Here is a 27,010-nt window from a genome sequence, read left to right as displayed (position 1 = left end):
AGCTGTTGGATGCAGTATCACATGATACATTGTTGAAGGTACCTTCAACAAAGCGAGGTTTGAGGAGTAATGCATAACAGCAGGATTTGATTTGATTGTCGGGTGTTATGAATGGCTTGGGGGGAATTCGCGACGCACAGGGAGTCGTTCTCATAGAGACACACCACACAGCAAGCCTGGTCAAATGGAGGAAATCTCATGGGCTTTATTCAAATGCTTGATTTGCATTCCTGATCAATGACTCTGGTGTAGTTTATGCTTCCCACCAATAGAGGACACCAGGAGTCTAGTCACAGCAAAGAGACCTACTAGATGGCCTTGAGTGACTTCCCGTTCCCTCCCTCCACCACTAAATAGTTCTGTTGGTGTTGGCCAGCTGATAGGTGCAAAGTTGGGAGGAGGTATTCTCTGGGTATTATAATTATTGGATTTGACTTTGACCCTCCAGAGCAGTTGTTCCCAAACTGTGTGCCTTGCCTTGGCATTATTATTATAATATTCAATTCAATTAGCTTTATTGGCATGAATGTTTCAATTTACAACTGTACAAAAAGTCATGAATTATCTTTTAATTTACCATATCAGTATATCCTAAAATCGTTTATATTGTGTTAACACTTTCAATCTGGTGTTCCTATTTTGGGCATTTTAGTGGGTATTTAATTTAATTTTGTCTTTAAATGTTTCTTTAGCACATTTTCAAAATGAGCAAAACATAGCTCACAAGGTATCATGCTGCGACACATTGTGAGTCGTTGTCGGGTGGAAACCTTGTATGTCCAGACCAGGACCGTTCGTTTTGTATTCATCATTTTAAAAATTAATTAATCTAGTGAAAATAGCAGATCTAAAAGCACACAACGCCTTGCACTGCGAGGCGTTGTGTGCTTGTAGATCGGCTGTTTTCACTACTTTTGTCCGACAGCCTTGTATGGTGAAGCAGGGCTTTACTTGGTGGAAAAAACGTACACATTTGAAACTTGGAGATACGAGGTTTCTGCCCGACAGTGACAATATGTACCGTAGGTCTGCGATTGTCACTGTCAATACAGGTGTGCCTTGAGACTTTGACTTGGCCGTTGGTGTGCCTTGGGCACAAAAGGTTTGAAAGCCACTCCTATAGACAGTGATGACAGTTATCTTATTTTCAAGCAGCTATTTCTGTCTCTGGTGCTGAACATGGCATGCTCCTCTGGAGCAATTAGGATGTTACAAAGTGTCCTTAGAACTCAATCTGAACTTTTGTTCTGAAATCTGATCATTGCAGTTGTTCCCCTCAAGCACCTCGGCAATCTAGAAGGACTGGGGCTGCGCCTGCACCTGCTCCCCGGGTGGTATTGGCTTCCAGAAGAAAAGTATAATCTTATTTGGGGAGAAATTCCCATGATTCTTTGTAACTTTACTTCAGCACCATCTCAGTGTACAGTGATTGCTTCCATGCCGTTTTTCTTTGTACGTAGACTAATTCAGATATTGAGCCATCTATCTACTACAATAATCACACAGTAAAACCCTGAGTGATCATCATTTTACCAATTAAACCCTGTATACTAACAGAAATAGCATATATACTGTACATTGCGACACATGAGCTTCTATATCTGCAATATTTTTGCACCTAATTTCACCTAAAACGTTTGTGTGTTTTGCTGAGTGTATGTGCCTGTGTGTATTCACCTATTATGACATGCCCATAATAAGGATGCAGGGATGCATGTGATTAAAGTAATGCTCATCAGTAAAGGTAATGATATGAATGCAAATTTGAGCCAAAAGATATAATGAGCAACTTCGCAAAGACAAATTGGGATCCGTAGTGTTATTTCACAAGGGTGACAGATTAATTCATCAGTTGAAGTGAAAAACTGCCACCATTTTTAATCGGAAGGGGAAAAACATATTATTCATAATATGTGTAATTTGTGTATTAGGCTTATTGTATATTGGTCTGTGTGTGTGTGTGTGTGTGTGTGTGTGTGTGTGTGTGTGTGTGTGTGTGTGTGTGTGTGTGTGTGTGTGTGTGTGTGTGTGTGTGTGTGTGTGTGTGTGTGTGTGTGTGTGTGTGTGTGTGTGTGTGTGGTACCCAACATGTGGCTGGCTTGCTAAATTAAATAAATACTTTATAAAACAAGTTATTATTATTTCCTAGTTATACAGGCCTATCCCTATATTGTGTACTTGTATTATAAATGTGTCTTCAGTCTTGTAATCCCACAAAACTGCTAAGGATTAGTCACCAATTTTCTTTCGTGTCCGATAAGTTTGTAATATGGAAGTCTCTCAAAGGGTATTGATGCCATGATAGCCCTGTACATCAAATAAAAAAGCAGCCAGCACACCTCATGCAACAACCTCAATCTAATTTATCGCCGCGGCCATCATCTTCAAGCACTCAAATGAAAACCAGCCATCCGTGATGAATATAAATCATGTCCGGCCAAGATTGCTCTTTGATTGTGATGGACAAGAGATGACTAACCTGCTGCCTCTTCCCAAGAGAAACTGGCTGTGGGCCATGCAGACAAAACCGACGAGACTTGCTCCGCTTGAATAATTAAGATACAATCGATGGCACGTTCCTGTTGACTTTATCCCACTGTGTGCGGAATATTCCCCGCCATGTAATTAATCCCGGCACAGCGTGAGGGGCAATGGAATGGAGCAATCAGTTTCGGAACAGTCCAGCCCAGACCAGTTCCCGTTCACTTTGGCCGGGTTTAACGCAGAGTGAACAGCCCCTTAATCACCTCAGACAGACTATATTAGGCTATCAGAACACAGCAGCCAAACAGAGCTTTGGAACAGTCATTACGGTGATCAGAGGGTGGTCCCCTCTCGGCCGTGACCTCGAACCGTTTATTAATTTTCAGTATTAAGCAGAAATGAACCCTGCCAGTGTTAACCCTCCTGCTGCTCAGGACCCCTTGTCTACACACCCTCTCCCTCTATGACTCTCTGCATCTTTCTCACTCTCTGGGCTCTTAAGTGCCAGCTCTTATGCCTTAACTTAAAGGCCTGTCCATACTCTCTCCGACCACCAAACCTTTTAAGGTCCTGTTGAACTACAAAATGACGTCACTCGCATCTTCTGAAAAGCATTACCCCGAATTAGAGTTCGGAAAGCTGCACGTCGTAAAGTTGAAACTCTCCGACGAAAGGTTCGGTGGTCGGAGACTGTATGGACAGTCCTTTAGGTCAAGGCATAAGAGCTGGTACTTAAGACAATCAAAATACAGCCCAGTCTGCCTCTTTCTCTCTCTCTGACTCTCTCTCACTCTCTACTATCTCTGTCTGACACTCTGCCTCTTTCTCTCACTCTCCTCTCTTTCTTTGACATTCCTCCTCTCTTTCTCACTCTGTGCCTCAGTCCCTCTCTCTCTCTCTCTCTCTCTCTCTCTCTCTCTCTCTCTCTCTCTCTCTGTCTCACTCTCTGCTTCCCTCTCCCTCTCAGCTTTTCTCACTCTCTCTCTTCCTCTATCTTACACTTTCTGCCTCTCCCTCTTTCCAGTTCTTCATTCCTCTATCGGTGTGAGAATCTCCTCTTTTCACGCGCACGCACACGTGTGCGCGCACACACACACACACACACACACACACACACACACACACACACACACACACTTGTCCTCTCGCCAAAGTTTGTCGCTCTGCTTCTTTGCCTGGATCATTAAGACTCATCCGACTCATTCGTCCTGACAGAGAGAAAGTGCAGGAACTTGGAGAGCTTAAGCTTAATTCATACAGTACCGCAGCGCTCACTGAAAATCTGCTATTTTTGTATGACGAAGTATAAATTAGGCTTTTAGTCGCAAGTGAAAACCAACTGAACACACACGCACACGCACGCACGCACTCACGCACTCACACACACACACACACACACACACACACACACACACACACACACACACACACACACACACACACACACACACACACACTCTCTCTCTCTCTCTCTCTCTCTCGCTGCCACCCATCAACATTTATCTCGTCAACACAGAGATGAGATGTGATTGCAGGAAGCAGAAGTCATTGCCTTGCGCGCTCCTGAAAGACCTTAAGGATCGAGGCCCATTAGGGCTGGCGAGGCCTCCAGATGCTTCTCCTCACATCTTGACGCCTCATTTGTAGCGTCTGGCCTCGTTCCTCCTGGAGGAGCTTGTAAAACTTGTGCGTTTGGCCTTGATTACCAACACTACAAAGAGAGATGTGGGGAATACAGGAGTCAACATCATCATTAAGACCGGTCTGAGCTGAGGAGAGATCAATATGAAGACCTTTAGGAGAGAGGAGCCGTCATTTACTATTAATAATGGGCAGCGGTGCCTGCTGTAATAATACCATTAGGTCTACCAAACAGATACTTCATCTGCTGCACTGCCTAATGCTCTGCAAAACTGAGCTACTCCCACAGGCAGTAGAATTTGGAACATAAAGAAACCATCGATGCACATGCTCCGCACATGCGCCGCACACACACACACACACACACACACACACACACACACACACACACACACACACACACACACACACACACACACGCACGCACGCACGCACACACACACACACGCACACACAGTCACACACGCACACACACACACTCTTCTGAGGGCAACGTAAACTGCCTGTGTCTAATTGAAACTATAAAACAAGAGAAACAAGACCAGGTCAATTCAGGGCAAAGTCTTAAACGAACCACTGAAGAGAGACAGAGTAGGGAATTAATATGTTCGAGGGGAGATGCGTGCGTGTGTGAGAGAAAGTGAATGGCGGGCTGGGTGCTAGGACCGAGCGGGGAAAAGAGAAACTGTGAAAGACAGGTAATTAACAGGTCTAAATCTTCAAGGGAGGAGCAGAAGAGAGAAGAAACAATAGTGATTGTCTAATTTAGAAAGCTGGAGGGGTGGAGAGCAATATGTGATTTTATTACTGACAAGAAATACAACTTGGGTAGTGTGTTCCAAGAGTTAATCGAACTAATCAGTATAATTGATTACAATTATTGTTTTTGGAGTAGCAAAGTAGCAGAAATTGCAAAAATAGACGATCTGTGAAGTTCACAATGTGTCACGATGTAAGGTGCTGAGCTGGTAGATCAGCTATTTAAAGGGATAGTTCATTATACTTATATATACACTGTATATCCCGATCCCGACGACCTTTGCTGCGTGTCTCCCCATCTCTCTCCCCATTTCCTGTCAGTCTACTGTCCTATCAAGAAATGCATAAACCCCCCCCCCCCCCCCCCCCAAAAAAAAAGAAAAAAAATGTATATATATATATATAATGTATACACACACACACACACACACACACACACACACACACACACACACACACACACACACACACACACACAGCCCTAAAATAATTGTTGAATTTAGAAAGAGAGAAGAGAAAAAGTATGTTGTTTTGTTACTGCCAAGAATTGCACTTGGGTGAGGCTGAGGCAGCTAGAGAATCCTGTGCGTGTATATGTGCATGTGAGAAGTGTGTATTGCAGTGGTTTTCAACCAGTGGTCCAGGGAACCACCAGTGGTCCTTGAGGGGGTTCCAGTTGGTCCCCAGCTACAGTATGGAGAGTTGGTAACTAAATGGACTCTTATAGATCTTTAACTCTTGAGAGTGTAAAATAATGGCAGTATAGAGACCAAGATTACTTGGTTTTTTGTGAGGGTACTACCTACCCTGGGGGACACGGGGAGAACATGCAAACTCCACACAGAAAGGCCCTTTTAACAACCCCATCTAGGGTATGGGCACTGATGACGCGGAGGAGAGAACACACCCCCAGCACCCACCGCGTCTCCTGTGGGAATCGAACCCAGGATCTTCTAGCTGTGAGATGACAGCAACACCGACTGCGCCACTGTGCCCCCAACATCTGCATTACATAATTTACAAGAAGTCTACACAAATAGAGAATGTAGAAGTATTGCAATTTTGATTAACATTTGCCTGGAATTGTGGACAAAAGCTTATCCAACGATAGCAAAATATTCAAAGTTTTAGGTCTGAGAGGCTAAATCTCATCAAATGGTGGTCCCTGCTGGCTCAAATGCTGAATAAATAATGGACCTTGAAATGAAAAAGGTTGAAAACCACTGGTGTGTTGGACAATGCATGCTTGTAAATGGAAGCATGCAGTGCTGCCATTCTCCCAGCTGTGTGCGACCTCTTGTAGGAGTGCAGGGCCAGCTGTATGCAGTATTTATTGATCTGATGTTCTCTCCTAGAGTTGTCTGCTTCTCCATGACAACCAATCAGTAAACCCCTCCACACTGGCCTTTCTCTCTCTCTCTCTCTCTCTCTCTCTCTCTCTCTCTCTCTCTCTCTCTCTCTCTCTCTCTCTCTCTCTCTCTCTCTCTCTCTCTCACACACACACTCACATTTACACTCACTCTCACACACACACACACACACACACACACACACACACACACACACACACACACACACACACACACACACACACACACCAAAACCCTGCCTTCGACCGGCAAACCCCGCCACCGTAGTTACTGCAGCTTGGGTGATATCATTTGAGATGGAAGTTGAGTTAAATTACAGTTTTTTTCGATTGCTAAAACACATTTTTCAAAAATTTGGCACAATTTTCACAACCTTTACTTCTGTCCCCAATCGCTTGACTCAATTTGTTACTACTTTAGATTTCCTTATCATATTAGACTCTGACTTTCCTTCTTTACACTCTGATGTAAATTTCACATCACCTTGTTGTCAAAACACAAGACACACTTTTCAGGTTTGCACACACTTCTCACATAAAATCTCAAAGCATCAATCCACAACACACAAATATTCAAATATCTAAACTTTCGGGTCAGGCGAGCAATTCAGAGCCAGGTCCCACTGCTTCAGGCCATGGAGGAGGCTTGTGGAGATGTGGGCTTTGAGGCCTGTCAGGGCTTCATGCGGCACTCTAGGCCAGGGGTTTTCAAAGTGGGTGATGGGGCACCCTGGGGTGCCACGACGGCAGTCCAGGGGTGCCGCGAGATCATTTGATAATATTTGGAATTTATTTGGACACTTGAAAAAATATTATTTAGTATAATTTTAAACTTGAAGTACAAAGTTATTTTCAGTCAGTTCTAACCAAAATGGCTATTATCTCAACGTTTTCCTCGCAACATACTGTAATCACTAAAATATTGTCACTCTCGGGCAGAAAACTTGTATCTCCAAGTTTCAAATGTGTACGTCTTTTGGTAAAGCAAAGCCCTGCTACATCATACAAGACTGTCGCACAAAACTATTGAAAACAGCCGATCTACAAGCACACAACGCCTCGCGATGCGAGGCGTTGTGTGTTTGGAGTGTTTGGGGGTAAACGTTTGGACCTACAGTCAATAAAATGTTTTGTCTGCATATTTGTGTGCTGTTTTATGTTTGTCTATGAGATTAGTGGGCATACACTGGGTCATTTTACAAAAAGGGAATTGGTTCATTTACCAGAGTAATTGACATTCATTCAGTGTGTTCCATTTCGACAATTGTGTTTTCAATTTTGCTCTTCAGTGTTCTGTTCATGCTTGGTAGTGTTCAGCCAAAAGCTAGTTGTGTTTATTCAATGAATGCATGTGTGTGTCATGTGAAAATATGGCTGTGTTTACCAAATGAAAACACGAGTTCCATTTTGTGAACATGTTAAGAGATTTGATGGCAAAGAGTTGTTTTGCAAAGGGATGCCAGGGTTTAGCAATTTGTGTTTGATGTTTGGAGTTTTGTGTGTGCAGTTTTGAAACAAACGTACAGTTTTGAAAAATGTGTTTTAGCAATCGAAAAACACTGTAATACTCAGGTTTTTTTTCCTTCTTCTGTGTGTGTGTGTGTGTGTGTGTGTGTGTGTGTGTGTGTGTGTGTGTGTGTGTGTGTTCGTGTTCGTCCGGCCTGTGGAGGAGTTTTAGGTTTCTCAAGTTCCTACTGTCTGTTATGTGACATCTCAAGTGTGTGTGTGTTTTGACATGTTGTCATTGCTGTCTTTTCCGGTGCTTATATCTCACTGTGCATTGTCTGGGTTTACCTATCTCCTGTTTCTGTGTGTGTGTGTGTGTGTGTGTGTGTGTGTGTGTGTGTGTGTGTGTGTGTGTGTGTGTGTGTGTGTGTGTGTGTGTGTGTGTGTGTGTTGACTTAACTTATCCTACGATGGTGACGGTTGCCTTAAATAACAGCTATTTTATCTGCTGTATTTATTCACTATTTTTGCTATTCAAAATATGTATTATTTATTTATTTAATGTCTTTATTGGATTTCCAAATTCCATTACATTCAGCTTTCACAAAATAATTGCATCAGTAAATTGGTAGCATCCAAAACGTGCATTATTTATAAAACAACAAAGAATACGCGGAAGTGTGGATAATTCTTGGACGTTTACCAATTTGAATAGGGATTATTTAAAGTTAAGCCTATAATAATGGTCAAATGTATATGTTATCTAAACTACCGTTTAGGAAATTGGTTTTTGGTAGATTGTTTCTCTGTTATAACAATGCTTTTCTTGGGAATATGTGTCTCCCATAGGATCCCACTCTAACAGAGGTCTGTTAGAGTGGGATCCTATGGGGAGAGACAGAGCCCAAGAGGTCCCAGGCTGTTTCCCTCTCCCTTCTCAGGGGAAGAACCTCCATAAAAACAGAGGGACTTGGGCCAGCAGGTGTATGGGAAAAGGCCTGTCCCTTGGATAAGATTAGTGGAATGGCCCCTTATTGCCTGGAGGTCTGTTAGAGTAGCATCCTAATATGGAGAGACACAGTGGCCCACAGGTAGGCTACCCCGTGTATCCTGTGTTCAGTGTTGCCAGATTTTGTGAGAGAAATAAGCAACCAGGTCTATGAAAGCAACCCCTGAAGAAGCGATGATTACTTGCTTAGGTCCCAAAAAACGCAACCCACAACTACCTATATTTACAAACAGCTTTACAGAAAAACAAGCCCAAAGTCGCTTATAATAATAAGCAGACATGGCGACACTGCCTGTATTTAACCTTTTTCATGAGTACAACCCACATACTTGGCTGTGCTGCTCATCCCAGAAATGCATGTTGAATTGTTAGCACAGTCTGTCTTGCGGAACATGACACACTTGACATTTTGCTGCCTATACCTGTATGGGTGACAAACATTCCTTCTTGAATCACTGGAATCTATTGAATCTAGGGCTTTCGTAACCATCAATTATTTTCTTAGCGATTATTTATTCAAATATTTTTTGATTAACCAATTATCAACTAATCGATGTGAAAATAATAATAACCTGATTTAGCAGATTCCATTCCAATTGGCTATGACTGCTTTTCCAAAATGAACACTCAGAGATATTCTTGATATTGATATGAACATTCACTGTTAACTATTATAAAATAAATGATGTACCGTAAGCTCAAAATTTGACGTGTTGTGAGCTTGTATATCTGCTGGTAGATGTAACTATAATGACATGACCAAAATAGGGTTGAAAAGTGGTTGATACAATTTTGTCAGTAAAGCCTTGCTAACCAAACTCTTGTCTCCATCTCAAATATTGAGGAAAGACATTTGTGAGTGCCTTTGAGACATGTGAGAGTGAGTGTAATATTGGACACAACATGTTTGGGTAAATTGTTATTCTCTCTCAGAGTTGATTTAATTCTCAGGCTTTTGCAGAATACATCTCGCCCAAAACTTCTCTCAAGGCCTCCTCGTTGACATCTGCAGCTGTGAACTTTCCGTGTGTGTGTGTGTGTGTGTGTGTGTGTGTGTGTGTGTGTGTGTGTGTGTGTGTGTGTGTGTGTGTGTGTGTGTGTGTGTGTGTGTGTGTGTGTGTGCGTGCGTGCGTGCGCGCGTGTGTGTGTCAGTTTGTGAATTCTCTTTGACATATGCCGCTGCTGTTTCCCAGTGTTTATCTCTAGTCAGTCGATGTTTACACAAGGTCAACCGGAGAGAGCATCTGGTGGGAAGACAGTACTGTAGCTGTCTGTTAGTAAGTGTCAGTACACACTACAGCATCTGGAATAGTGCACGCACACACACACACACGCACGCACGCACGCACGCACTGCACTGCACAAAACATTTTCATTTGCACTCATTTACGCAAATGCTTTGAGACACGGACACTTCACCTGTATCTAATCTATCTCTAAAATCTAATTCCTCCGGGGACATCACCTTATAAATCATAGTGTGTACACACGCACGCAGGCACGCACGCACACACACACACACACACACACACACACAAACACACACACAAACACACACACACACACACACACACACACACACACACACACATACACATACACATACACACACATACACTAACACACACACGCCAGCAGTAGTGCCAGCATCAGTGGATAGAGGGCGCTGCAGGACCGTGGAAGCGCCCTAGCCAATCAGCTGGCAGTCTGGCTGGAGCCCGGCTCCCCACAAGCACATCTCTTTTTTCCCCCCCCTCTGTTGTCTACCAACAGTCGTCATCCCTCAGTATCTCTCCGCGTCTCTCTCTCTCTCCGAGTCTCACCCTTCCCCCATCTCCATCTTATTCTCTGGAATTAAAACGGCTGGTGTCGGACGGTGGTCTGTGTGCTGGAGCAGAGGTTTGAGAGGGGGGGGTGGCGTAGAGGGGTGGACGAGCCAGAGGAGGATGCGCGGCGGTCGGGTGCGAGGCTAGAGGACGCCAGGGAGGACAGGCTGCCTGTGGATGGGTATCTGAACGGAGCGAAGCAGACCTGGACGGACCTCATTTACAGGCATCTGGGCCAGCCGCTGCTGAGGTGCTCAGACTGCGCTGCTTCATGTCTCTTTCTCTCTGTCTCTCTCTGTCTCTCTCTGTGTGTGTGTGTGTGTGTGTGTGTGTGTGTGTGTGCGTGTGTGTGTGTGTGTGTGCGTGTGTGTGTGTGTGTGTGTGTGTGTGTGTGTGTGTGTGTGTTGACAGTGTAATTTTTGTATCTGTGTATATTCCAGTGTCTGTGCATTGGCAGAGCTAAATAACGTGTGACCAGGCGATGACAGCGTGTGTGATGTGCATTGGTTTTTCATGTGTTGATTTGAACACTGCGACAGCGCTGATATATTGTTACCCGGGGATTCTTTTTGTGTGTGTGTGTTCCTTTTGTTTTCTGCCTCTCCTCTCTCTGTCTCCTCTTCTTCTCACCCTGGCTACGGCTGTCTGTGATGGAATTCAGCACAGTGCTTTACAGCCGACTAGCTAAAATGGTGTCAGTCAGTTTTACATAAGATGATGTTATTTTTCTAAGGACAAAGCAAGTGTTACAGCCACAGGCTCATAGCATAGCATGGACCAAAGTCACGAAACCGGTGTCGCTGGCATTTATTATTTTCCTCTCTATTTTGCCGGTATTTGTCTGTGTGTCGGCACAGTACAACAGCACATCTCTCTGTGCATAGCAAGCTCCCGCAGGAAGGGTTTCATCTCGAAGGAAAGGCCACACAGCACATAGCTCCTTCAAGGGCAGCCAGTGTTTTAATTTTAAAGTACCAGGCCAAACATCATCAATTTGCCATGAGATAGAGAGAACAGAACATGCATGAGCCGAAAATACAGTACATGGTTGCCGTTTGTAAATGCATGGCATGTTAGCAGGGGCGTCACAAGGGGGGGGGGGGGGGGGGGGAGTGGGACTGAGTTACTAGTTCCCAAGGTGGAGGGGCCTTAATTATTTTATACTTTAGCGATCTGCTATTTGAAAAGTCGTGAGAATGTGTGCAAATCTATGAATATATGTATTTTTTAAGTGAACATTTGTAACAAAAATGATGTTTTTGGGGGGTCCTTGGAACTAAATATTTTGAGATGGGGGTCCGTGGCCAAATACATATCATTTTGGGGGTCCTTCACATGAATAAGTTTGAGCACCACTGACATAGAAACATAGGTTTTTCAAAAAACCTTAGAAGGATTTGAAATATTCAAAGACTTGCACAGATTTTCACGATTTTTCAAAAATAGCAGATCTACGCGCTGCGAGCTTGTATATCTGCTATCTTTCAAGAGTTAAAGCACAAAATAATGCATTCCCCCTCCTATGAAGAACATTCATGGGGGGCCCGCAGTGAATCCTTGTACCCAGGGCCCAGAATTTGGTGCGACACCCCTGCATGTTAGTGCAACCCCCCCGACCCCCCACTGCTGAATGTGATACAGTATATTCTTGCATACAGAATATGTTGCATGGAGAACAAGTTCTCCTCCTCCTCCGCGAACCTCCTGGGCTTCCCTGGTGGGGAGACGAGGGGAGGAGAAACTATTCATGGACATTATAGTACAGGATGATGATGTGTTGCGGCCGGCGCAGATATGGTGACTTGACTCCCGTTATACTGTCTCGTCATCGCATTTTAATGCATTTTGGATTGTGTTGCGGTTCAGGGACCGTCTGAGATGATATAGAGAGGCGGGTGGGCAGCTCGTGTAGCAGGCCATCAGCAGAGATGGATATGAGGTGGGCCAAGGCTCTGTCCTCTCTCTGTAGGCCGGTGTCACGCACGCACGCACACACGCACGCACGCACGCACGCACACACACACACACACACACACACACACACACACACACACACACACACACACACACACCACATACAACTTGCTGACACTGCATGTCAGGCCCCTGGGGGGGACCTCTGGTGTACACTATTACCCTGGTGTGTGTGTGTGCGTGTGCGTGTGTGTGTGTGTGTGTGTGTTCTTGACCTTTGTTGTTTGGCTCTCGACCGTGCGAGGATCGATGTGTAATGAAACTGATTCAAGTGAGACTGTCGGTGTGTTGCAAGGAGGAGACGTAATGAAGCCCTCTCTGGTCTGTGTTGTGATGTTGTGTCTAGGCGGTGTGGTCGACAAGGACCTTCGACACTACCTCAACCTGCGCTTCTCCAAGGGCTCCGTGGACCACGACCATCAGCAGATCATTCGAGACAATCTCTACCTCCGCACCGTACCCTGTGAGTCCGCTCTGCTCTACTTCCAGCATTCCTCTCACACACAATCTCTCTCTCTCTCTCTCTCACCCTCTCTCTCACTTTCTCACTCTCACTCAATTCGATTCAAATATGCCTAATTGGCATGACAAGCATTCTTATATTGCCAAAGCGTTACATACAGTATGATACAAAATAATAATACATATTCAGAATCAGAACGAATAATTCAAACAAGACATTGAAAAAACCTAAGCAAAATGACATTAGTCTATTACCTGGGTTCAACACTCATTCTGTGACAGGCTACTGGACATACTTTGGTGCCAACCTTGAACATTCGGCTTTCTCACCTAATAAGTAGGGGATTGCCTGGATAGAGTCAAACTGTATCTTAGTTTTTAGCTATTTTTGTGAATTTAAGGTAGTGTTCTTCTCTTATGTGTTTGCATTTGTCACGCACAGTCAAGAAGTCCTTGACCACACACACTCTCTCTCTCTCTCTTGACATTTCCATCGCTCTAACTCAGTCTGACCGCCCATCTTTCTGTCCAACATCATCGCTGTTTCAGTCTGTGCGTCTTCAATCTCCCTCTATGTCTCTCTGTGTTGTCTGGCCTTTGCCTTGAAAGGTCAAGCATCAGAATAGACAGGTTAGTGCGACGATACCCAGCATGCATTGCACGACTGAACAAAGTGCAATCTGAGTCACTAACGGTTAAGCACATCACTAAGCTTGACCACATCAAACCCATGAATTAAACATCTCCAAAAATGTAGTCTAAAGTTTAGACTCTAAACTCATCTCTGCCTGTTTGTGCAATGCATCATGGGTATTTGACCAGCATACAGATGTGCTTCTCTCTAGAAAGGTCTGCATCTCTTCCTCTCTGTCTCTGTCCCTTTTCTCATGCTATGTTTTGTATGGCTTGGCCTCTTTCTGGTTCTTTCTCCTTAATCGAGAGATATATCCCTCTCTTATATTTTTAGCATACACTCGACAGTTCCTCTCTTTCTTCTTTTTCATTTTTCCACCTCTCCCTCTCTGCCTCAGTTGTCCGACCACGAGCTCTCAGTCTGAGGTTTCCACGGCAACCAGCCTCTTGTCTCTAGGCGTGCGGTTCCGTGACGCCCTGCCCCCTTCAGCACTCTGTAGACACGCAAAACACACACAACGCCAAACTTGCACGCACGCTCGCTCACACACACACACACACACACACACACACACACACACACACACACACACACACACACACACACACACACACACACACAAGCACGCGCACATATGCCTGTACACACACTAAAGTATTACATACTAGTAAGACGCCTAAGGGCGACAAGCGACCTCACCCTAAAGGGTGAGGTTGCGCCATCTCTTGGCCATCTGGCCAGTGATGTATATCGGACCAGTTACCCATATATGGAGACCCCTGGGCGGGGTTGCACCAGCTGTTACTAAGTTATAACGTAGCCTATGGGGCTGTTAAGTCTGACATCATTTTGTAGGCAGAGGAGAACTTTTGGGGCCAAAAGGCCCCAGCGCCCGTGAATCTTTTTACTATTTTTACTATTTACTAATTTTCTTTCTCTTTGTTGTTGAAAGGAAAGTGGTAGAATTATACTTTAGTCATTATTTTTGTCTCGGATCTGTTGAAATAGCGAGGGACAGATATTGACAATAAATCTGCTTGGAGGTCTGACTACAAAATGATGTCACGGCTTAAAAGCCCCATAGTTGTAACGTAAATGGCTTCTAAGTCAAGACTTACGCATTACTAAAATTTCAGCTGTTGCACCACTCTAACGTATCTCTAAGTAACTACTAAATATTTACACCAGCCTTTGTGCAGCACTAAGTCCTTACTAAGTAACCTATCTCTATGGGAGTAGAGAAACTACACTACTAACGTGGCAGACAGACAGCATTATATCGGCTATTTAATTAATGCAACAATGAAACGACCCATCTGTTTAAAACATACATTAAGCCCTATATACATTTCGGCCATTCGAAAATAGACGATCTACAAGCACACAATCCGTCTGCTATTAATAATAGAGTATTTCTATATTGCAGGATTGATAATTTTTTAATTCATTTGAGTACTTTTTCAACCAGACTGCATACAGCACAACAGCGACTTGAACGGTGCTCTTCTCCCCTCCAAATATGCGCTGCCCAGCATTACTTCACAACGGGGAAAAATGTATGAGGGGCCAATATAATTTGTGATACAATCCGTGTGCAGGGATGCGCTCGCCATGAGCACGCGTATTAATATGACTTTGTGTACATGCCAGTGGAGAGACGGAGCTCTGTCTGTTGACAAAAGACGATACAAGCTTTGCTTCCTTTCTAGAAACAGTTAGTTTTCATTGGATTCTGGAGCTATGACGTCATTTTATGCGACTATACATTACTTTAGGAACAGTCTACACATTACTAGTTACGTTATTAAGCCTTAAGCAGTCGTGGTGCAACACCTGTTAGTAACTCACTTAGTTACAAACTAAGTAGTAGTTACTAAGCCTCTAGTAAGGACTTTACTCCCTAACTTAGGGCAGAACTTACGTTGTGGTGGTGCAACTGGCCCCTGGTACCCATATATGGAGATCCATGTACTGTATATGGAGATTAGGGATGGGTATCGTTCACCTTTTAATCGATACAATACATTTTTCGATACCTGGGAATCAATACGATACCTTTTTCGATACCATTTTTGATACTTTTTATTTATTATTATTATTACAATTATTATTTGCCTTTTTCTATGGGCTATTTTATAGACGTTGGATCATTATCATAACTAGAAGCTGGGCCGCCCTTCGGGCGGCCCAGCGTCTAGTCGGCGACCTGGCCAACTCGGAACAATGTAAATAGGGAATGAATGCCCCGCCCTTTAATGCAAACCCCATTATACCTGTTTTCATAGGACCCGTTTTGACCATTTGTCTGCCTGTGTCCATTTTTGCCCATATATGGAGATATCTGTATCTGTCTGTCGGTGTCCATTTTATGTCCATATATGGAGATCACTGCAGTTATAGTTCTGGGTCCATTTTATGCCCATATATGCCCATATATGGAGATATCTGTCTATCTGCATCCATTTTATGCCCATATATGGAGATCTCTGTATCTGTCTGTCTGTGTCCCTTTTATGCCCGTATATGGAGATCTTTGTGATTCTGCATCCATTGTATGCCCATATATGCCATATATGGAGATATCTGTTTATCTGCGTCCATTTTATGCCCATATATGAGATTTCTGTCGCTTTTTCAAACAATCGTGGGTCGGGTCGGGTTGAGGCCGAGCACTGCACTACCTGCTGCGGTGGGGAACGCACGTGCCAAATTTGAAATAGGGAATGAATGCCCCACCCTTTAATGCAAACCCCATGAATGCCCCACCCTTTAATGCAAACCCCAATATACCTGTTGTCATAGGACCCGTTTTGACCATCTGTTTGTCTTTGTCCACTTATGCCCATATATGAAGATCTCTGCACACACAGTACCGGTTGCGGAAAACTCTGATGTCAGACTTTATGCCCATATCTGGAGAACGCGCGTGCCGGTGGGAAGAAGGGTTCTCGAGATACGCGGATTACATACATACATACACATTCACAGAGATTTTGTGTTGACTCATGTGGCGTACGTGATGTCAGAGCCTTTTATGAAGTGATGTCACAATGACTCAGCGCTTGCGCCGATTTCCTCCGGAACAGCCTGATGTCAACAATCAGCTCCGCATAAGGAGATTCCGAACGTTTCGCGCCGGTTTCGGAAAACCGCGAGTCGGGTCGGGTCGAGGCCTGGCACTGCACTCCGCGCGGCGGCGGGGAACGCGCGTGCCGAATCTGAAGCCGGTGGGACGAACGGTTCTCGAGATACGCGGATTACAAACAAACAGACAGAGATTTGTCGCATTTATAGATAGATAATAAACATTATAGGCTATTCTCGGCTATTTTCACAGTAACGAGTGTAGCCTACTAAAACAGTAATTAAACTTTCAGTAGCCCAACTGTTACGGATGCGACCGGCAAGGGGTGCATTCAAAAGTATCGAAACAAGGTATCGTTCGTTTTTACGTGAACCGATACTTGATAGTATCGACTTCAGTGAATCGATACCATTAAAAGTATCGCCGACGATACCCAACCCTAATGGAGATACATGCTTACTTTGGTTATGTGAAAGTCTGGTTATGTGAAAGTCCTATGATGACGTCTATGACATCTGACATCATACATAAATCCTTTTTATGCCCATATATGGAGATCCCTGTCTGTAGAACCAGCCACACAGATATGGGATGTCTTCCTCCATATATGGGCATTCCCATATGGAAGTCCTGTTAGATATAGGCTTAATATTGATTACATCAGGGATCTCCATATATGGGTATAAAAGGGAGGGATTCTGTTAGTGTGGTTCCCCTGACATCACAGTGATGTCAGATCGGCAAACCAATAGACCGTAAAAAGGTGTACACGGACAGACGTCCGGACGACATGATGTGCCGTTTCTCATACTAAACTGCAACCTTTGGTCGCAATAATGATATACCACAATATTAAGGACGAGGATACACGAAAGAAAGAAAGAAGTAGAAGTGCCTTTATACTATCTTACAGTCCCAATAATCCTCCTAAATTAAGAAACCTCTCTCCGTTATTCTGTCTGATCCACATTTTCCTACTCAATGGGTTGACCGATTGATCTGAACTTGGACACGGGCATTGACCATTGGACATGTCGAAGCCAATTTTTTACTTTTCCCAAATTTAAGCTGTTAATTAACATTTTTGTGAACGGTCCTTTTGATTGATTGATTGAAGACTTTTTTAGAAGTTTGCATAGGTATAGGTACAGTTTCATGATGGTACAGTTCACTGGTACAAGGTCTACTAAAAGGAGATCCTAGAAAAGACTACGCTTATTTCCACAGGAAACCATCCTCTACAGGCAATTGGCTCCGTAGTCGTTGTTGTAGTCCCATAGCCCAGATGAACGGTGGGTGGAAATGGCACAGATGTAGCACGTATATATTACATACATCCTTTTGTATGAGTAGCAACACTTATAGCTTATTTTATACAGTACTGTACCTTCTACTAAAGGTCCCAACATCATGCCTAGTTGCCACGGAGGGTAATCGGGCTTTTGCTAGCTAAGCCCCTAGACCAGTGAGTCTGAAACGTTTTCATGTCAAGGACCCCAAAAAAATGTCCAAATGTATTTGGCCACAGAACCCCATCTGAAAGAGCTTTGTGCCAGATTCCCAAATACACACGCACACGCACACACACACACACACACACACACACACACACACACACACACACACACACACACACACACACACACACACACACACACACACACACACACACAAACAATCTGTCTCGTTTGTGCTGCCCAACACTGATTTCACTCAGCTGTGACCCCTGCCTGGGTGCATCATCCTGAGTCAGAGACTGCCCTAGTATCTGTGTGTGTGTGTGTGTGTGTGTGTGTGTGTGTGTGTGTGTGTGTGTGTGTGTGTGTGTGTGTGTGTGTGTGTGTGTGTGTGTGTGTGTGTATTGCCAGATTTACACTGACTATTTTTTTAAGTATGTTGTTTTCCCGCGTTCTGCGGTTGCTTCTCGCCTTAAGGCGTCTTACTTGTTAAAAAGATTCAAAAATATTCCCCTTAAAAGCCGCCGACGTATATGGGGTTAAAGTGATTTTTATGCTATATTTATTACCAGTGTTGGGCAGTAACGAATTACTAATAATATATTACTGTAATATTATTACTTTTTCCAGTAACGAGTAGTGTAAGGTATTACTCTAAAAGAAATGGTAATATATAACGCTTTACTCCGCAAAAAAAAGCCTCGCTACTCCGTTACTAGCCATTTTAGCCGATTGCAGAAAAAGAACAGATCTACAAGACATCAACATACATCTACAGAGATGCGATGTAGCTTGTAGATCAGTCATTTGCGCAGCGTGCACAGTTATGACGTTGCTTATGTCATGACCAGTGCATGGACCGACCAGTGTCAGCGCTGCGTTGCCTGTCACAGTTAGCCATAAATTATAACTACCAGGAGAGGATGCTAATATGCGGAGGTTATGTCTCTCCTGGAGTTATAAGCCAGAGTCATATGGCTCTCGCTGGTTGAGCCCCAACGTCCATACTACGCTCAAAACATGTACATATCAATAAGTTGCTCACCGATCCGTCGAAACAGCTTTATATCTACCGGACGGCACACTCGTTGGCATGTGTTAGTCCATATGTTGCTAATAAATTAATGTTTACTAAAACTTCACCGAGTCTCATCGCTTTCCTTGTTTTTGAACTGCTTGGGTAAAAATGGCCGAACATATCACGTGACGTTGATCGCCGTTGCGATTCGCTCATACTAGGACATGACGTTTTTGTATGCGGAAGTATTCCAACGTTCTGTAGTTCTGAAGCGTTCTGAAGGCGACGAGGAAACGTGAGTCTCGGAGAAGTTTTAGTAAACATTAATTTATTAGAAACATATGGACTAACACATGCCAACGAGTGTGCCGTCCGGTAGATATAAAGCTGTTTCGACGGATCGGTGAGCAACTTATTGATATGTACATGTTTTGAGCGTAGTATGGACGTTGGGGCTCAACCAGCGAGAGCCATATGACTCTGGCTTATAACTCCAGGAGAGACATAACCTCCGCATATTAGCACCCTCTCCTGGTAGTTATAATTTATGGCTATGTCACAGTCACAGAGAGAGCATAATACAGCGTGCGACGCGCTTACATGGATGGGACGTTTACAATCTACAAGCACTCCTCTCGGCCGCGGAGGGGTCCGCCGCGGGGTCCGCTGGGAGGGGTCCGTCGCGGGGGCGCCGCGGACCGTCCGCGGAGCTCAGCGGGACCACCGTGGACCACTGCGGACTGAGTTGCTGCTGTTAGCCAGTTAGCGTAGCCTCCACTGTCTGTGCTCAATAAGCCTCATGTCAGGGCCGGCGGCAGCCCACAATGGCTGAGGGTGCTATGCTTTAAGTGAAGGCTACCCAACTCAAATCGGCCAGGTGAAAACAAAAGGTTAAATTTGCATACCAATGGGAGTGTGTGCCAAACCAGTTGTGGCCAGCCAATGCTGATCTACTGTATTATAATGTAAATTTCGGGAATTACTGAGGTGGGGGTGCTCCCTGGCCAAAATGAGGGTGCAAAGCAGGCCTCAGCACCCTCAGGGAGTTGAAAGCCTACTTTCCTTAGTGGGAACACCCAGAGCCCCTGCACCTCACGTCTAAAATAGCCTACACTTTTTAGGCAGAAAAGAAAATATGTAGCATATTATTTAAGGATAATATAGGCAGGCGTCTTCAACAGAGCTGAGAGTTTTAAATGTAATAAAAAATAAGCAATGTTTTGTTGGGTTATATATTATATGTCTTAATTATTAATTGATTCGCTTGTAGGCCTATACCAAAATCCATTAAAAAAAGTTTCTAACTGTTCCCAGGTCAAATATTGATGTGTGATTAAAATGTGATTAATTGAGATGAATTAATTACAAAGCCTGCAATTATAATTTCTTTAATCGCATCCCAGAGACTCTTATTGTTCCAATAAATTGGATTCAGTTCTAAAAGGAGCTGGCTAAACAGATTTTGCAGGACAAAAAAAGTAATATAACTTAATATATTACATATTACTCTTGATTCCAAGTAATAAGTAATATAATATTATTACTTTTTCCAAGGAGTAATAAGTAATAAGTAACGATTACTCTCCTAAGTAATATTGCCCAACACTGTTTATTACATGTTTGTCTACCTGTGTCACTTTTATGTCCGTATGTCCGAGAAGTCATTATCCCCATACCCTGTATATTGGCATACCCATATATGGGCTCATGGTTGGATTGGTCATGTCTGAGCCAGAGTAACATGGCCTGGTACGCCTACTGGCCAGGCCAGGCCATTATTATAATATAGAAACGTCTGAAAATTATGTTAATTCAGGACCCTTTTATTTATATGTATTTACAGTATTTATTTTAGTCCTTTATTTACTAGCCTGGAATGGCCAGACTAATATCACTGCGTAGTGCGTAGATATTAGTCTGGAATCTGTGTGGAACACGCATTTCCAAGGGGGGAATAAAAAAAAGGCTTCATGTTTGCATGCAGGTCCCTGATTGGTGCCCCACAACTTTGGGGGGTTAGGGAAATCCAGTCACAACCGAGTGGGAACAGACCTAATCAGCTGAGAGCTATTTTTTCAGTTTGTTGCACTGGCAGATTCATATGGTTTCCAGGCTATTTATTTACCCAGGGTAGTACTGTAGGACTGTAGTCTGTAGCTGAGCAGTGAGCACAGGTGCTCATTTTCAGCAACGCCCTGCGCAACGCCCACAGACAAACACACATTAAAACTTGGGAGCTGACCAGTACAACCACTGTCTTAAGGCTCATTCATACTCCAGAGAAGGTGAAGAGCAGTTCACCGTGGTGTAGTTTTCTAAAGTCATACTTGGGGTGAAGTGAGGGTGAAGTGAGACTTTAGAAAACGACACCGCTGTGAACTGCCCTTCACCTTCTCTGGAGTATGAATGAGTCTTTACACTGTTGGCCACTGTGCAGCTCCACTAGAGCAGTTCATTGCCTTGCTCAAGGGTACTTCAGCTGTGTTGGGGGAGTGGTGGCCATTCACTTCTCCATCCAGATCTTTCCTGCCGGTTCCGGGGAATTGAACCTGGAACCTTACAGCAACAAGTGCACTCCTCTAACCTTTAGGCCACTGGTTCTCAACCTTTTCATATCAAGGTCCATTATTTATTGGGTATTTGAGCATAGGACCACCATTTGATGAGATTTAGACTCTCAAAGACCCAAAACTTAGAATATATATTATATAATATATATAATATATATTATTGTTGGATATGATTTTGAAAAATAACAATTCTTTAATTAACAATAATGTAACTCTTGAGAGTGTAAAATGGACACGTATTTAATTTTACACTCAAGAGTTAAAGATCTATACAGGTCCATTAGGTTACCAACTCTCCATCATTTAGCTAGAACCCCCTGAAGGACCACTGGTGGTCCCCGGACCACTGGTTGAGAACCACTGCTTTAGGCCACTGGTTTGCTGACCATGGTATATTTACTGTGTTTGATTGACCAGCCAACTGGCCTGACCTGAACCCCATACAGAATCTATGGGATTACTTTGTAACCCCTGGTAAAAATGCTATATAGATGTATTATTATTAATACTAGAAGCTGGGCCGCCCTTCAGCGTCTAGTCGGCGACCTGGCCAACTCGGGAACGATGTAAATAGGGAATGAATGCCCCGCCCTTTAATGCAAACCCCATTATACCTGTTGTCATAGGACCCGTTTTGACCATCTGTTTGCCTGTGTCCATTTATGCCCATATATGGAGATATCTGTTATCTGTCTGTCTGTCTGTCAGCGTCCATTTTATGTCCATATATGGAGATCACTGCAGATATAGTTCTGGGTCCATTGTATGCCCATATATGCCCATATATGGAGATCTCTGTATCTGTCTGTCTGTGTCCCTTTATGCCCGTATATGGAGATCTTTGTGATTCTAAATTTTATGCCCATATATGCCATTTGCGTCCATTTTATGCCCATTTATGGAGATCTCTGTATCCGTCTGTCTGTGTCCCTTTATGCCCTTTTATGCCCATATATGCTATATATGGAGATATTCAGAGATTTTTTGTTGACTCATGTGGCGTACGTGATGTCAGAGCCTTTTATGAGTGATGTCACAATGAGTCAGCGCTTGCGCCGATTTCCTCCGGAACAGCCTGATGTCAACAATCAGCTCCGCATAAGGATATTCCGAACGTTTCGGGCCGGTTTCGGAAAACCGCGCGTCGGGTCGGGTCGAGGCCCGGCACTGCACTCCGTGCCGCGGCGGGGAACGCGCGTGCCGAATCTGAAGCCGGTGGGACGAACGGTTCTCGAGATACGCGGATTACAGACAGACAGACAGACAGACAGACAGACAGACAGACAGACAGACAGACAGACACGCAGAGACTTCTCGCATTTATAGATAGATTATTAATATTAGTAATATTGCAGTCTACTTACAGCATACATGGGCAACTGGCGGCCCGGGGGCCACATGCGGCCTCCACCTTCACTTAATGCAGCCCTCAGGTTAATACCATAATACTGATATATTATTGATTTAAGCTGTAATTCCAAACATGACTTGCTTTAATTCCGTCAGTCTATCTTAGTAGCTTAATGACTAGTATAGTAGTATTAAAATATATTTTTTTATGTCCAGTGTATTTAGGTTCATGAAGTTAACATGAGTATATAACTAAATGCGTTTGAAAGTGAATGTTACATTTCAGGATAAAAAAAAACAAAAAAAAACAGGATTCCTATTCAAAAGAGGCAAAAATAGCCGATCTACTGCGTTTTGAGCTTGTAGATCTGCTATTCTTGCTTCTTTTGTATGAGATACTAGAATGACAAAGTAGGACGTAGCAATATGCAATGTGGCCCTCTGGAGTAAAGGTGGAAATATAGTGGCCCTCGCCATCATCAAAGTTGCCCACCCCTGACTTACAGCATCCTCCTCATTATGTGCATTATATATTATTATATGAACACAGGATTCTGCCGTGTACTGCTGTTGTATACATCTTGTACGCTGGGTATAAGAGTTTCCAGCGCACCACATCTGCCCGAAGGGCGACCATGTCATTGCTGGGATTGACATTGAAGAGATGCCATCCCCTTCAGCTCTGCTTGTTGTCGATACATAGAGCAAAGCCCTGTGGATCAGCTTCTCTAGAGAGCAGCTTTGATGGTCGTCTCCACAGAGTAGGGATGGGACGATATGAACATTTCATATCACGATTATTGTGACAAAATAAATCGCGATTTACGATGTTATCACGATAATCAAAATCCATTATCCTGAGGCAGAACATTTGCCAAAAAATAGCAGATCTACAAGCTCACAGCGCGTCACGACGCGTTGTGAGCTTGTAGATCGGCTATATTTTGGCAAAGACATTTGATAGAGAGTGAAAAAAAAGACTGTATCAAGTACGTATATTATAAGTACCTTTTACCAATTATAAAGGGTTTAAGTGGTACCGGATATGCAGCTCTGCAAATAAAAGGTGAATTGATCCCAGTGCACGACGGAGGACGATATCACGATAAAATTAAATCTTCACGATACGATTATCGTGAGTGTTTTTTATCACGATAAACGATAATATCGCGTATCGTCCCATCCCTACCACAGACTACTGTATACTCATCATCACTCCTTTCATCTGACATCTATGGCTATGCAGCAACAGAATCAGTTGATCGTTGACGCGTTTGTGTTCATTGTGCTCATTGCTTTCATTCAGCTGGATCTAATTGCAGGCCTGGCTAGCTGGCTGGCTGTGTTCTTCCCTGATGCTGTTTGCTAAATGGCCTCTGGTCCCTTTGTGTTGTGTTGCAAGTTCCGCTGTTCAATGGTCCATAACGTTAAGCTTTCATGCCCAGGGGTGTGTTGTGATGCACATGACATGGAGCTGAAATACAGTGAATACACCTAATCAGATGGCACTTCCGATATGTTTGTGAGCAGAGTTTCTTCACGGCGGAGCCACGGTGCGACCACCCTGGATGTCCTCGGCCGACGTGTTGAGCCATTGACACAGAAGTTATTGTTTAGCACACTCCCACCACAGCTGCATGGTTCTTGGGTCTCTCTCGTTCGCTCTCTCTCACTCTTTCTTTCCCGTTGCCTTGCTCTCTTTCATCTGATCCTCTCCTCCTTCTCCTCTCCTTCTGCCCTCCCCTCTCCTTCACTCTCTCTGTTCCCTTGTGTCCTTATTGTGCTCTCTTCGCTTTCTATCTCTCAGGTGGTTTCACCCTCCCCCAAATCTCTCTCTCTCTCTCTCTCTTTCTCTCTCTCCACCTTTCTCAGCCTGTTGCAGCGGTGTGTTAGAGTGACAAGGTGACAGTTGAGGTGATGGGGATTGGCTGAGCTTCAACACTGCAGGCTCTGTTCCCGTTGAGAAGGGAAGCGAGACACAGGCAGATCCAGCAACATGGAGTATATTTGCCACAGGGCATTTTCAATTATAGTCTCCTTCAAACTCGTCTTTGGAATGGAAAGGAGCTGTTATTGTTTCTCTGATGTGTAGCTAGTGACGACACTCCCATAATTGCCTTTCACCCAACAGAGCCGCCGCGGCATCGGGAAGGCTTTATAGGCGTCACGACAGATCTGGGCCTGTATCCACCTAGCCCCGTTTTATTATGCTGCTCTTGCTCCGCTCGGGCTCCCCGTTGCCCATTTGACGTGATGTGTGAGTCTGTATTGCGGTGATTTCCTAAACGGTGTTCCATCTCCCTCGTCTCACCACCAGCCCCATTTCGTCTTCCATCTTGCTCAGTGTGTCGTTCGTATGCGTGTCACATGTTCCCTTGTTCAGCCTGAGTTACTCCGGTCCTCACGACCGAGGCAGTCTGGGAGATGCGGGAGAAAGGCTTTCCCCTCACTACCTGTCGTAATGACACAGCAGCAGCATCAGACCGCTAAATGGGGAGTGGATGGGGGGTTACTAAGCTACTGGCTGTTTTGTTGTGGTTTGTTGTGTTGTAAACTCAGTGTATTCCTCCCATTTCCGGGACGCAGTTTGCTGGGCTGTCACTGAGTCTGTCAGCTTGACGAGCAGCCGCCACTCTGCATCACAATGTGCTGCTGTCACACTGAAGGACGTGGGAGGAGAGAGGGGTGTGTGTGTGTGTGTGTGTGTGTGTGTGTGTGTGTGTGTGTGTGTGTGTCTGACTGACTGCATGTGTCTGCACATTAATGCACATAGCTGTAAGAAATAAGTTGTGCTTACATCACCTTTTTGAAGCTGTTGCATCACTCTTTTGTCCAGCCTAAGGAATTAAACGTTATTTACTGTGTAAAAATAATCATATTCACACATATGGGAGTATGTGTTGGTGGTGTTACATGCAAATATTTTCTCACACACACTACACACACCTGTACAATGTCCACTACTACTATTTAAAGACATATACTGAAGCAATAAGCCACAAGAGGCATGTGGTTACCTGGTATTTTATAACGGCTGAGAGGCGTGGTGAGAGGCGTGGTGAGACACAAGGCGAAGCCGAGTGTCTCCAACCCTCTCAGCCGTTATAAAATACAGGTAACCACATGCCTCACGTGGCTTATTGCTTTTCTAAAACGATTACAATATGGCAACATGAAAAATCATAGACATGTACCAATTAAAACTGTTCTATTTCACTGACGATTCACTACAAGGTCGGCAAGAAAGTATTTCCCAGCTACAAGAAAGTAGTTCCCAGCTTTTTTGCTAACACAGGTGCAGATAATTGGTGCACTGTGGAACACTGTGGAAATAAATAACACACCTGGGTTTGATATAAACTGATTCAAGGTGTGGATTATAGTCTCATATATCACAGCAATTAAAGGGAAACCAGCCAATCAGAATCAAGGAATGGCATTAGCAGTTTTAGAAACACAATTATACCACAACTGCAAGTACAGAAACAGTCAGCACACACACTGCAAAGAAGACTGTTTTCATTTCAAATAGAATGGTGCAGTAATAGTGGTGCCTGGCCAAGAGGAGGACATGGAATTCAGATTGAGTGAAGATATTTCAGGGGTGAAAATGGATGGAAGGGCTTTCCACTGTTTGAAACATCCCGGCTCTTGAACCTCCCCTAGCTCCCTTTCATTTTGTCCAGTGCCCGCTTGATACCAGGAAGAGCACTTCACAGGATGAGGCTGTGGTGCGAAATGGAGGAACTTGGAGAAGTGTTCCTCCACGCTCCTCACATGGACACGGCGAGAGCAACAAGGGCCTCCTTCACATGAGCAAGAGAATAGGAGGAGAATAGGTAAATAGATAGGGACATGGGGGAAGGGTGGAGGGAATGGATAGGTATAAGGCAAATGGAGAGAGAGAGAGAGAGAGAGAGAGAGCG

At 44.1% G+C, this 27,010-nt stretch overlaps 1 protein-coding gene across 1 annotated transcript in view; it reads left to right on the top strand.

Moving 5' to 3' along the window:
- Positions 1–27,010, top strand: part of magi2b (membrane associated guanylate kinase, WW and PDZ domain containing 2b) — a gene marked incomplete at both ends in the record, with an annotated part of 136,674 nt that overhangs the window by 11,259 nt on the left and 98,405 nt on the right. Inside the window, one exon of the mRNA XM_080737815.1 lies at positions 12,855–12,971. Within this exon, the coding sequence (XP_080593941.1) occupies positions 12,855–12,971 (117 nt within the window). The remainder of the gene's footprint in view (positions 1–12,854; positions 12,972–27,010) is intronic.

This window comes from Nannobrachium achirus, assembly GCF_963921795.1.
Source record: "Nannobrachium achirus genome assembly, chromosome: 11".
In the NCBI taxonomy this organism is placed as follows: domain Eukaryota; kingdom Metazoa; phylum Chordata; class Actinopteri; order Myctophiformes; family Myctophidae; genus Nannobrachium; species Nannobrachium achirus.
Note: the sequence above shows the minus strand (reverse complement) of the source record. Positions and strands in the feature narration are given on the sequence as shown.